Raw genomic sequence first — 13,648 nt, 5'->3', positions numbered from 1 at the left:
TGCTGCGCCGCTCGCACGATACTGAGCTTCCCGTCGTCTGGAGACAAGACCTTTACCACCGTCTGGCACCATGACGCTACACACACACACACACAGATTTAATTAATCAGATCACTGTACATGAAGCATGGGAGAACCTGAACCACAGACTCTTTACTAAATTGTATTTGGTTTATTTAAGAATGACAGAAGTTTTAAAACACATCAAACTTTGCCTTGTGATGGTTTTCATTTGGTGTGATGGAATTAACGAGGCAAAGGAAAGCTCTCCTGAAATTGAGCTACGTAGAGCTAGCTAGGCAATATTTTGTCTGACATTTAAAATATGTAGCTTGGAGGAAGAAGAAGAAGAAATTTGTCACATACACATTACAGCACAGTTTTACTTTTAAATACACACCCCTCTGTCAGTGTCTGATTTATAAAATATATCCTTTTAAGGAAAGTCTTCAACATAGAGGAACAGCTGGTTTCTTGGTCACATCACTATCAGACAGACAGACTTCTCTAACTCACACACACTCCCATGCACTCTCACACACTATCTCTTTCTTTCTCTCTCTCTCACACACACACACACTTTCTCACACTCACAGTCTCTTACGCAGTCTCACTCTCTCTCACACACGCACTCTCACACACACTCACGCACTCTCACTCGCTCTCTCACACACGCACCCTCACACACGCACACACTCTCACTCGCTCTCTCTCACACACGCACTCTCTCACACACGCACTCTCTCACACACGCACTCTCTCACACACGCACTCTCTCACACACGCACTCTCTCACACACGCACTCTCACACACACGCACTCTCACACACACGCACTCTCTCACACACGCACTCTCTCACACACGCACTCTCTCACACACGCACTCTCTCACACACGCACTCTCACTCGCTCTCTCACACACACGTGCATGCACTCTCTTACACACTGTCTCTCTCACACATACACGCACTCTCACACACACACGCGTGCACTCTCACAGACACTCACTCACTCTCTCTCCCATACACACGCACTCTCTCTCTCACACACACACTCGCTCACACACACACGCACACTCTCTCTCACACACGCACTCACTCTCTCTCACACACACACTCACTCACATGCACTCTCTCTCTCTCACACACACACACACACACTCGCACACTCTCTCTCTCTCACACACACACACACTCCTCAAATTAGTGTTGCCCAACTATTGCCTCGCAAATCAAAGCATGATTATTATGTTTATTAGATAGATAGATAGATAGATAGATAGATAGATAGATAGATAGATAGATAGATAGATAGATAGATAGATAGATAGATAGATAGATAGATAGATAGACAACAAATCTGCATTGAATCATCAAAGCACATCTTCTATGGACACGCCCATCAGTCCTGGTAAATTAGCAGTTTGAAGTGCTCATAAAAGGAGCGGCTGAAGGCACGATACACGAGGTGAATCCTGACAAGTTTTTCAGGTGGAACCAGTTGGAGTGATCTGGGGTGTTGGCGCTCACCTTGTTCCTGTGCGTCTGTGCCATTATTCAGAAACTCGGCCGAATACTTGCAGCTTTCCGAGCCGAGGAGCTCCTTCTGCTGCTTGACGATCTCCTCCATCAGTCTGGAGTTATTCCTCCTGAATACACCTGTAGAACAAAGGCGGAGGTCAGCGGGGACAAGTAAAGCTCTAAGCCCACATTCAGCGCTGTGAAAGGACAGAGGCTGTACGAGATCATGTGTCTTCTTATCCACTACATGGAGATAAGATGGATTAGGAGCCATTATCATCAGTAACAGAGAACCATGTCAACACAGACCGATTTAGAGCTCTCAAGTTGCTTTAATTTGAGTCCTTATGACTCTCTCACATACATACACACACACACACACAATTTCCTCAGCATGTAAGACAGTCACTGGCTGAGCTTGTTTGATTGCTTAATCTCGGTTAAAGGTAGATCAGGTCTGCAGTTCAACCCTGCACACGCACACACACACATACACACACACACAGCATGTTGAAATATTCCTAAACTGAAACTATTTCTACATCCAGATTTCTGTAAAGCTGCTTTGTGCCAAATTCTTAGAAATAAAATTAAAGTGAACTGAACTGCTCATGGTGCAGTTATCCAAATCATTTACATTTACAGCATTTAGCCTTGACACCCTTTTATACAACTGAGCAATTGAGGGTTAAGGGCCTTGCTCAGGGGCCCAGCAGTGGCAGCTTGGTGGACCTAGGATTCAAACTCACAACCTCCTTATCAGTAATCCAACACCTTCACCACTGAACTACCCCCGACACGACAAAGCTGCACTGACTCATAAAAACACATTTCACAACCAAATGTGGGGTATGATTTAAAACGGTAACAAACATACAGGGGAAGAGGGGAAAAAACAAAGTCAGCATGGAGTACAGACTGATTTCCTTCTATATTCCCTCCTGATTAACTGGACACACACACACACACACTAGTGACATCATCAGTGGTGTGTGCGAGTCTGGACACGTTGGCAATGACAGCTCTGCATTTCCTAAAATATGATTCAAGGAGCAATAACATTTTTACAAGCTGTTGGTGTAAACATGATCACAGATGGAGACGGGTCAGTACATGGTGCTGTACGTGTTTAAGACTACAGACCTTTTTTTGACCAATCAGTGATTGACAGATTAATAATATTCACACTGGTTAAATTGTTTAATGATAAATATTCAAACTGCATTTTTCTACACACGCTGTGGGGTTTTAAGGACCAAAATGTCATCATAATTCATCTTCAGAAAGATTTTAATCCTAGTCGGGGTCGCGGTGAATCCAGAGTCAAACACAAATTCACACCTAGAGGACATCTACCTCCATCATGTTTACAGACAATGAGAGGGAAATAAAGAACATGTGAAACTCCACAAAGATACACCATATTGCCAAAAGTATTGTGACGTCTGCCTTTACATGCACATGAATGTAATATGGAGTTGTCACGCCCTTTACAGCTTCAACTCTTCTGGGAAGGCTTTCCACAAGGTTTAGGAGTGTGTTTATGGGAATTTTTGACCATTCCTCTGTGAGGTCAAGCACTGATGTAGGACGAGAAGGCCTGGCTCACAGTCTCCGCTCTAATTCATCCCAAACGTGTTCTATCAGGTTGAGGTCAGGACTCTGTGAAGTTCCTCCACACCAAACTCACTCATCCATGTCTTTATGGACCTTGCTTTGTACACTGGTGCACAGTCATGTTGGAACAGGAAGGGGTCATCCCCAAACATTTCCCATAAAGTAGGGAGCACGAAATTGTTCAAAATGTCTTGGTATGAAAGTTCATGAAAGCATTAAGCGTTCCTTTCACTGGAACTAATGGGCCGAGTCCAACCCCTGAAAAACAACACCTGGATTCAATGATCTGGAGGGGTGTCCCAAAACTTTTGGCAATATCGTGTAATAATACCCTGCTCAGGTACACTCATAAATCCTTGAATTTTGTTTTTGTTGTTATTAAGTTGTTATTTTACTGGTAGTATTAGTATTTCCAGTTCCTCTAGAAAACGTCAGAAGAGTGACCAAGTGTTTCTTGTGGAATAAAATCTGGAAAAACCCAAGCGTGATGACAGAGAAGCACCTGACCGTCTCAGACACGGGCCGCGTCTCAAATCGAACATCTGGTCCACTAGATAGGGCGCAACAGCTATAAGTACTCATGACCACGAGTACACCTATATAGGAAATACTGATGTTTTAGGATGCGGCCGGACTCCTCTCTCTTTCTCTGGGTCATTCATTATTATTATTATTATTATTATCTGTCCCATTATTAATACAAATCACTTTATTACCTTCGTTATCATAGACGCTGACGTAAGAAATTCCCAGCGCCATACACCAGACCACTACATTAGCGATGTCGGTGTACTGCAGCTCCTCCTCGGCGATCAGCAGCCCGACGTGCAGCGGCAGCTTCTCCACAGCCTTCCCGTCTGTCAGCACCCTACACCGCCGGCTCGCCCTCTTCCCCGCCGCGGCTCCGAGCTTCTTCTGGCTAGCGAAGGCGAGCGCTAACGGGAGCAGCACGGCGGCCGCGGCTCGTCTCCATAGCAGCCAAGTGCGCTTCCACGCGCGCGCCTGGAACCAGGACACCGCCGCGCGCTGGAGCTGGAGGAGGAGGTGCAGAACTCGCCATGTCAACTCGTACACTAATGCCATCGTTGCATAAAAAAATATAATACTAACAGTTTAAAAATAAATTCCTAATCAGACGGCGAGCTGGTCAGGGACTCAATCTGCCCCGCATCGCTGAAGACGGTGTTTAATAAATAGCGAGAGTTAATCGAGCCGGTAACAATCCATTCGATCACCGCCAACACCTCAAACTGCCGGCCGCCATTTTGTTAAACCTTTACACTTTGAACTCGCCGAGTTACGCGTAGCGCTCTGATTGGTCAGCCACCGGAAATTCAAGTCACGAGACAAGAAAAGGAAGGCAAGATGAACACTTCCGGTTTTTTTTTTGGAAAGACGAGATTCTGGACGTGACTCTGCACGGATTTCAGCAGAAAACACTAACTAACTAACTAACTAACTAACTAACTAACTAACTCCTACGACTACTGCTACTACGAAAAATAAATAAATAATAATAAGAAGAATATAGTCTTGAATATATCTAAACTCTCGCACACACTCACTCTCACACACTAACACACTCTCACGCTGATGCTCTCACACACACTCACTCTCACACACTAACACACTCTCACGCTGATGCTCTCACACACACTCTCTCACACACTAACACACTCTCACGCTGATGCTCTCACACACTCACTCTCACACACTAACACACTCTCACGCTGATGCTCTCTCACACACTAACACACTCTCACACACACTCTCACACACTAACACACTCTCACACTGATGCTCTCACACACACTCTCTCACACACTAACACACTCTCACGCTGATGCTCTCTCACACACTAACACACTCTCACACACACTCTCACACACTAACACACTCTCACGCTGATGCTCTCACACACACTCTCTCACACACTAACACACTCTCACGCTGATGCTCTCTCACACACTAACACACTCTCACGCTGATGCTCTCACACACACTCACTCTCACACACTAACACACTCTCACGCTGATGCTCTCACACACACTCTCTCACACACTAACACACTCTCACGCTGATGCTCTCTCACACACTAACACACTCTCACGCTGATGCTCTCACACACACTCACTCTCACACACTAACACACTCTCACGCTGATGCTCTCACACACACTCACTCTCACACACTAACACACTCTCACGCTGATGCTCTCACACACACTCACTCTCACACACTAACACACTCTCACGCTGATGCTCTCACACACACTCACTCTCACACACTAACACACTCTCACGCTGATGCTCTCACACACACTCACTCTCACACACTAACACACTCTCACGCTGATGCTCTCACACACACTCTCTCACACACTAACACACTCTCACGCTGATGCTCTCTCACACACTAACACACTCTCACGCTGATGCTCTCACACACACTCACTCTCACACACTAACACACTCTCACGCTGATGCTCTCACACACACTCACTCTCACACACTAACACACTCTCACGCTGATGCTCTCACACACACTCACTCTCACACACTAACACACTCTCACGCTGATGCTCTCACACACACTCACTCTCACACACTAACACTCTCACGCTGATGCTCTCACACACACTCACTCTCACACACTAACACACTCTCACGCTGATGCTCTCACACACACTCACTCTCACACACTAACACACTCTCACGCTGATGCTCTCACACACACTCACTCTCACACACTCTCACGCTGATGCTCTCACACACACTCTCTCACACACTAACACACTCTCACGCTGATGCTCTCACACACACTCACTCTCACACACTAACACACTCTCACGCTGATGCTCTCACACACACTCACTCTCACACACTAACACACTCTCACGCTGATGCTCTCACACACACTCACTCTCACACACTAACACACTCTCATGCTGATGCTCTCACACACACTCACTCTCACACACTAACACACTCTCACGCTGATGCTCTCACACACACTCTCTCACACACTAACACACTCTCACGCTGATGCTCTCACACACACTCACTCTCACACACTAACACACTCTCACGCTGATGCTCTCACACACACTCTCTCACACACTAACACACTCTCATGCTGATGCTCTCACACACACTCTCTCACACACTAACACACTCTCATGCTGATGCTCTCACACACACTCTCTCACACACTAACACACTCTCATGCTGATGCTCTCACACACACTCACTCTCACACACTAACACACTCTCACGCTGATGCTCTCACACACACTCACTCTCACACACTAACACACTCTCACGCTGATGCTCTCACACACACTCACTCTCACACACTAACACACTCTCACGCTGATGCTCTCACACACACTCACTCTCACACACTAACACACTCTCACGCTGATGCTCTCACACACTCACTCTCACACTAACACACTCTCACACTGATGCTCTCACACACACTCACTCTCACACACTAACACTCTCACGCTGATGCTCTCTCACACACTAACACACTCTCACGCTGATGCTCTCACACACACTCACTCTCACACACTAACACACTCTCACGCTGATGCTCTCACACACACTCTCTCTCACTCATGCTCTCACACACACACTCTCACAAACACTCACACTCTCACACAAATACACTCCACAATATAGTATCACCCAGCTATTGCCTTGCAACACACCACATGATTATTGTGATAGATAGATAGATAGATAGATAGATAGATAGATAGATAGATAGATAGATAGATAGATAGATAGAAAAAGAGGGGAAAATACAAAAAGTCAGCATCAAGTACAGACTGATTTCCTTCTATATTCCCTACTGATTAACTGGAAGATGAAGAAGAATATACACTGATCAGGCATAACATTATGACCACCTGCCTAATATAATGTTGGTCCTCCTTTTGCTGCCAAAACAGTCCTGACCCGTCCTGCACTGTGTATTCTGACACCTTTCTATCAGAACCAGCATTAACTTCTTCAGCAATTTAAGCAACAGTAGCTTGTCTGTTGGATCGGATCACACAGTCCAGCTTCGCTCCCCGTGTGCATCAATGAGCTTTGACCGCCCATGACCCTGTTGCCGGTTGGACCACTTTTGATAGATACTGACCACTGTAGACCGGGAACACCCCACAAGAGCTGCAGTTTTGGAGATGCTCTGATCCAGTGGTCTAGCCATCACAATTTGGCCCTTCATCAAACTCGCTCAAATCCTTACACTTGTCCATTTTTCCTGCTTCTAACACATCAACTTTTAGGACAAAATGTTCACTTGCTGCCTCTAATATATCCCACCCACTAACAGGTGCCATGATGAGGAGATACTCAGTCTGATTCACGGCACCTCTCGGTGTTCATAATGTTATGCCTGATTGGTGTAGTCTTGAATATATCTAAACAAATATTTAGATTTACTATTTGTTTAATACGATTTTAAATCTTGTTGAGGATGGACAAAGGAATGGAAGAACAATGAGTAAACAATAGGAAAAATAAATAAAGAAATTAAAGAAATCAAAACACTAAATAGCATATACATGATACAACAAAGTGTATAAAATGATTTATTGGGGAAACGGAATTAAATAGCGTTAGTGACTGAAATAAGATCTCTGGCTCCCTCTGGTGGTTAACTGTATTATTATCGGTGTAATTTTAATGTTGGTTAATCTAGACTCTAGGCTTTAGAATAAAATATCTATAACATATTAATAATGCATTAGATACACAAAATCCCTACGCATAATATTGTGCTGTATAAAAAAATAAACTGGACACTATTATTCTAATTGTTACTAAACTTTCTGTTATTTTTTCCTTCATATTAAAAGTCATATTCGTCATACTCCTCGTTGTCTGAGTTTCCTGTGTGGCTCTCGGGTACGAGCTCTCTATTGTGCTCTTCACACATCTCTTGAGCCATGATGTAAGCTTGCCACATGTCCAGTGATGAATGGACAGGTTCAGTGCAGAATTCTGTGCTCATATCTACATCCCGAGCCAGCAGCTCTCTTTTGACCTTAAGAAGCTCGCATGTGCAGTTCCACAGGTTTCCCTCTAGGTACAGAGTCCTCAGTCTGGGCAGCAGGCTCATGGCAGGCAGAGAGGAGAGTCTGTTGTTGCGCAGATTCAGGACTTGAAGGCGCTTGAGAGGCTTTAGGGCACGCTCATGAATCGTGGTAATGAGGTTACCTTTCAGATCCAGGCGCACGAGTGATTCGGGGAGCCTAGAGAGGGCACAGAGATCAGTAGAATGGTCAGTGATGGATGTAATGCTGTTGGGTTTATGCTGTAAAGATCCTGTAGATCCTGAAGATAGACCTAAGAGCTGCTGATGTAATCGTTAAGACTTTCTTCTGCTCATCCTGAGCATCCTTTCATTACACTTTGTATTGGTCAAGATTGTTATTCTACACTATTCCATTATACACCTGAGACTTAACCAGTGATGAGTGACATGTATGCTCTCTCTTCTTTTTCCTTTTCTTAATTTACAAAATACTGAGCCAGCAACCCCATTAAAATCTATATAAAATAATATATTAAAATCTATAATATGGGGAAAACTCTATTATGCCACAGAGTATAATATCAGTAGGCATCAGTATATTGTATTATTATTATTATTATTATTATTATTAATTCATTAATTAATTTATAAATTTTAAAATTTAACCACTAAAAATAATGAGAAAATGTACATAAAATGCCCTTAATATTACATAAAATTATAAACATATAATAGTACATTAAATAAACATTTAACAGCAGCTTCATTTAGTGCCTTCTGGCAAAGCTATACCCTGATCTTCAGGATTACAAGTATAGCTTTAATGAACACTTTAGCCATTTCACATGCATGAATTAGAAGATGTTTCTTCTCACATTCTAGATACTGACCCATGTGGGATGGTGGAGAAGAGGTTCTGCTCCAGAGCCAGGTTGGTGAGGTGAATGCAGTCTCTCAGAGTGTTGGGTTCAAACTGTCGGATGGTGTTGTTCTCCAGAAAGAGATGTTTCAGCTGCCTCAGACCCGACAGCTGCTGATAGGTCACTTCCTGTATCTGATTCTGCCCACAGTCCACCTTCTCAAGTTTAGTGGACAGCCTGCTGGGCAGAACTCGCAGCTGGTTACCTGCTAACTCCAATATGGTGAGAGCGGGCAGTCGAAGCCCACCATCTACAGACACTAGTCTGTTGTAGCAGACAGACAGGGTGGTGAGGTCACGCAGCTGGACCAGATCACGACTCTTTAACGATCTGATCTGGTTTCTGTCCAGCTTCAGGTGAATCAGGGCTTGTGGGAGGTTGTGAGGAACTTTGCTCAGAAGGTTTGAGGACAAGTCTAAAGTCTTTAGATGGTGCAACGATGAGAAGAAAGCTGATGGAAGGGATGAGATCTTATTATTCACCAGACTAAACCAATTCAGCGCTGGCAGCCTGAGAATTCCCTGTACACTCTCGATTTTATTACCATCCAGATAGAGAGACTCCAGCTTTGTCAGTGCTGAGAGGGTGTTGGCACGCACCGTGGTAATCAGGTTATTCTGCAGATTTAGCACGCGGAGTCTCCTCAAGCCGTTCAGAGCAGACTCCTGAAGAACGTGGATCCGGTTGTGACCCATGTCGAGGATCTCGAGGCTGGAGGGAAGGCCACGAGGGATGTGACGGAGCGTGTTCTTCTGGAGATCCAAAGATTTTAAATGCTTCTGAGCCCTGAACGGGTTGCCGTCGAGCTGCTCCAGTCCACATGATGACAGGATGACTTCCTCAAGACCTGGCAAGCCAGATAATTCTCTAGCCTAAAAAAAAAGGTTTAAAGGAGCTGCTTGTAAATTGCGATCTAAACTTTCTTCTTACTCCGAACAGACCAACATTTCTCCTTTTACCCTTAACCCTGGTGTTGAAATGGGACATTTTCACTCAGTGTAAATAAATGAATGATGTTCAGGCTGTGAGTCTGATCTAAAACGAGTCTGTTGGCTCTCAGTGTGTTTTAGACGTGTGTTTTTCCCTCTGTTGGAGAACCTTACACAGAATTGTACTGGTTGAAGATGAAATCTGAGCTGCTTTTTAGATGAACAAACACTTGGAGCGTCTCAGAGAGTAGAAATGGGTTTGATATCAACATTAACTTTGAAGATACAAACATTTTTGTTTCATCTTTTCTAGGAATATATCGCCCCTAGTAGGCTAGAGAAAAACAGAAATACTTTTGAAACACTACAAATTCCTGAGTGTCTACTTTCATATGAGCTTCATATTAACCACCACTGTGGAGTGAGACATGACAAAAACACTCAATCATCAACATGGACACAACCAAACATTGGCCTCCATTTATATATATATATATATATATATATATATATATATATATATATATATATATATATATATATATATATATATAACCTGTTACTGTTAAACCAGTATAACTCCTCCCATTCAATCCCAGATGGAAAATAGCATTACAAAGTTGCTAGATCGAAGCCTGTGACAAGGTGACAGATCGTTACCTTTATCTCCTTGATGTAGTTATGTCCTAAGTTCAGTTTCCTGACGTCTCCTGCGAGGTCAGAGGGAATAGACTCCACCCTGAAACACTGCACGGACGCCGCTGCTGGCTCACACACACATTTCTGTGGACACACACGGCAGCACACTGAGCTAAGATTATAGAGCAGAGCGTAAAGCAGAACCTGAAGCCTCCACATCATGGAGACATGACTCGGGCCACTCAGGGTCAGTGCTTGAAACGGCTTCCCGACACTCTGAGGTTTAAATAGCTGGTCTGCCAGTGAGAGAAAGACTCCTCTGGTTTATCTGGAACAATGGCTCAGATCATTATCTCGGTCAGAAAACACTGACACGGAACTGGCATCTCAGCTGTAGATTGTCCTGTCTGTTCAGAGACGTGAGAAACTTGCTGATAAACTGTTTACAGCCCAATGCAATTTCCTCTGCATAACTACTTTAACTCAATGAGTTCCCTTTAGACTGAAAAAGGACAAATAAATAAATTGAAATCCTATTCTGGGAAACATTATGAAAAGAATTCGATGCATAGTTCGCGCTTAAAGGTGTAGGTCAATTTAATACATATTTTCTTGTCCTTTTGTCATGTGTCTATTTTGCAGTCCAGTCCAGCTAGCATATCTGTCTATTCTTGCACAAATGTAAAAAAAGTATTTTTGTACTTTTTTACCATACAGATTCTCACATCTCACTATCTATCTATTATTCTATTCACTATAATGAGATATGAGATATTACTTTATATATGAAATACAGCACAAATATGTTATGAATATGTGTTTTTAGCTAGAAAGCATGACTATGGCACAAAAATATGCTCATTTTTATTTTTATATAGTCTCTCTGTACACTGCCAGAGTGTGCAGTAAAATATACTTAAGAGAATAATGACAGAGTTTAGGATTATAATCAAATTCAATTTATCTCAAGTGACCTCGAGGATGAGAACTTGCCAGTCAAAGGGAAAAGCAGACTGACGTATTTACGGGAGTCCGGATAATTCTGAAAGAAGCCATCCTTGTGTTCTATGTATATGACGGTTTTGGAGAAGGTCTGCAACGTCAGCAATCGCAACGGACAAGGAAAGAGAGGCAGATTGGCCTCCACCCTCGGTCCATCCTGTCAGCACAATGAATAGACACTCTACAGAGACAAGCAAAACAGGATGGCAGAGCTGCCACAGCTCCAACACAGACATAACTGTTCTAAGAAAAGTGACACAACTTGGGGATTTTGGTGAAGCAAAACAAGGAGGATTTCGGTGAAGCAAAACCGGGAGCAAAAGTGGGATTTTGGTGCAGTAAAACAGAAAGGACGGCAAGCCAGACTCATTAACATGCCCAAAAATTCATTTAAGTCACGTGAATTTCTCATGTGAAATTTAAAAGTGTGCTTGTTGGAACCTTTAGGTGTCGTGTAATATACATTGTTCACACAAACTGGACTGAAACTGGACTTTTTTCCTGTTATATGTTCTGTGTAGGTGATTCTGCTGGTGTAGCTCATCCACCTCAAGGTGTCATGTGTTCTGAAATGCTTTTCTGCTCACCACAGATGTAAAGAGTGATTACATGAGTTACTATATCCTTGCTCTCAGAGATCAGTGTGGTTATCCTCCTCTGATCTGTCTGATCTGAATCAGAGTCACATTTAGTGCCAAGTACCATGTGTTTACATGTACAAGGAATTTGTCTGATGCATAGGAATGAAGCGAAGAAGTATAAATATAAAGAAACTAAACAATATTGAAAACTGTGAGTGTAAACATAAAAAATTAAGGGAAAAAACTGTATAATAGTGCAGGATGTGCAAAAGTGGATCAGTGTAAACGCTTATGGTTTGAAGTAAGACGCTGCAGTATAGCAGTCTGGGCTGTGTGTGTTAGTATAACACACGAAACAGTAAAGTGAGTTTATTCGCTAATGTCCGAAGAAGTGGATAAGAAACCATTCTGGGTCCTGGATATTGTTGATGAGGCCCGTTGCAGATGTTTTTGTAGCGTGAGTTTTTAGTCTTGGTGGAACAACAATTTGTTTCAGTTCTAGAGATCCTTCGCTCGCAGGATATCTTTTTGTTTTTTGCACCATTCTGTATAAACTCTAGAAAGTGTTGTGTGTGAAAATCCCAGCAGAAGTTTCTGAAATACTCAAACCAGCCCATCAGGCACTATAGTTAATGTTATCTGACATCTGGTTAATGTCACAGAGGTCACACTTTTTCTTCATTCTGATGTTTGATGTGAACATTAACTGAAGCTCTTGACCTGTATGTGTATGATGTACTGCACTGTGCTGCTGCCACATGATCGGGTGATTGTATAACTGCACAACACAAGAGTTTCTAAAGAAGGAAGGAAAAAAATGAATACAACTGTGACCTGGCCAAGTATTTTGCCTTACTTCCAGGCAATCCAGGAGAACATAAAGAAAGAACAAGGTAGAGCGACACAACCCCTGAAGCAAAGAGCAGCTCTCTCTCTCTGCATGTCTGTGGAGTACTGGTGTCCTACATAGTGAGGAGAATCGAGTCTGTCTTCAGAAATAAAGGTGGACGTATGAAATATTGAAAAAATAAGATTTGAAACTCAGTAATGAGCACTGAGCTCATACTGTGCAGTATATATATATATACTGTATATATATATATATATATATATATATATATATCAATAGTTTGGACACATCTTCTAATTCCATGGTCTTTCCTGATGTTTATTTCTTTCTACATTGTAAAGCAATGCTGAAGGCGGCCGAAATACACAGTAATGTCCTTTGAACAGTTGATATTGAGATATGTCTGCTACTGATGCTCTGTAAAGCCTTCATAACGGCTCTAATCTGAGGTGCTGTTAACTGGTGATTTCTGAGGCTGGTAACTCTAAATGAACTTCTCCTCTGCAGCAGAGGTAAGTTTTGGTCTTGCTTTACTGG

The 13,648-nt window shown here is 43.0% G+C and overlaps 2 protein-coding genes across 2 annotated transcripts in view; both read right to left on the bottom strand.

Moving 5' to 3' along the window:
• Positions 1-4,426, bottom strand: part of nus1 (NUS1 dehydrodolichyl diphosphate synthase subunit) — a 10,489-nt gene extending 6,063 nt beyond the window's left edge. Inside the window, exons 1-3 of the mRNA XM_058379529.1 lie at positions 3,854-4,426; positions 1,530-1,658; positions 1-76 (exon numbers count right to left, since the gene is read on the bottom strand). The exon at positions 1-76 is cut by the window's left edge and continues 77 nt beyond it. Coding sequence (XP_058235512.1) covers positions 1-76; positions 1,530-1,658; positions 3,854-4,220 — 572 coding nt within the window. The 5' untranslated portion in view covers positions 4,221-4,426. The remainder of the gene's footprint in view (positions 77-1,529; positions 1,659-3,853) is intronic.
• A 3,374-nt stretch (positions 4,427-7,800) lies between these two features.
• Positions 7,801-10,993, bottom strand: LOC131346101 (nephrocan-like). The gene is made up of 3 exons (XM_058379448.1): positions 10,700-10,993; positions 9,081-9,982; positions 7,801-8,407 (listed from the first exon to the last, which is right to left on the bottom strand). Exons 1-3 carry the CDS (start codon positions 10,898-10,900, stop codon positions 8,005-8,007), a joined length of 1,506 nt encoding a protein of 501 aa, XP_058235431.1. The 5' UTR covers positions 10,901-10,993; the 3' UTR covers positions 7,801-8,004.
• Positions 10,994-13,648: the final 2,655 nt, after the last annotated feature.

The sequence above is a fragment of the Hemibagrus wyckioides genome, linkage group LG25, assembly GCF_019097595.1.
Source record: "Hemibagrus wyckioides isolate EC202008001 linkage group LG25, SWU_Hwy_1.0, whole genome shotgun sequence".
NCBI lineage: Eukaryota > Metazoa > Chordata > Actinopteri > Siluriformes > Bagridae > Hemibagrus > Hemibagrus wyckioides.
Note: the sequence above shows the minus strand (reverse complement) of the source record. Positions and strands in the feature narration are given on the sequence as shown.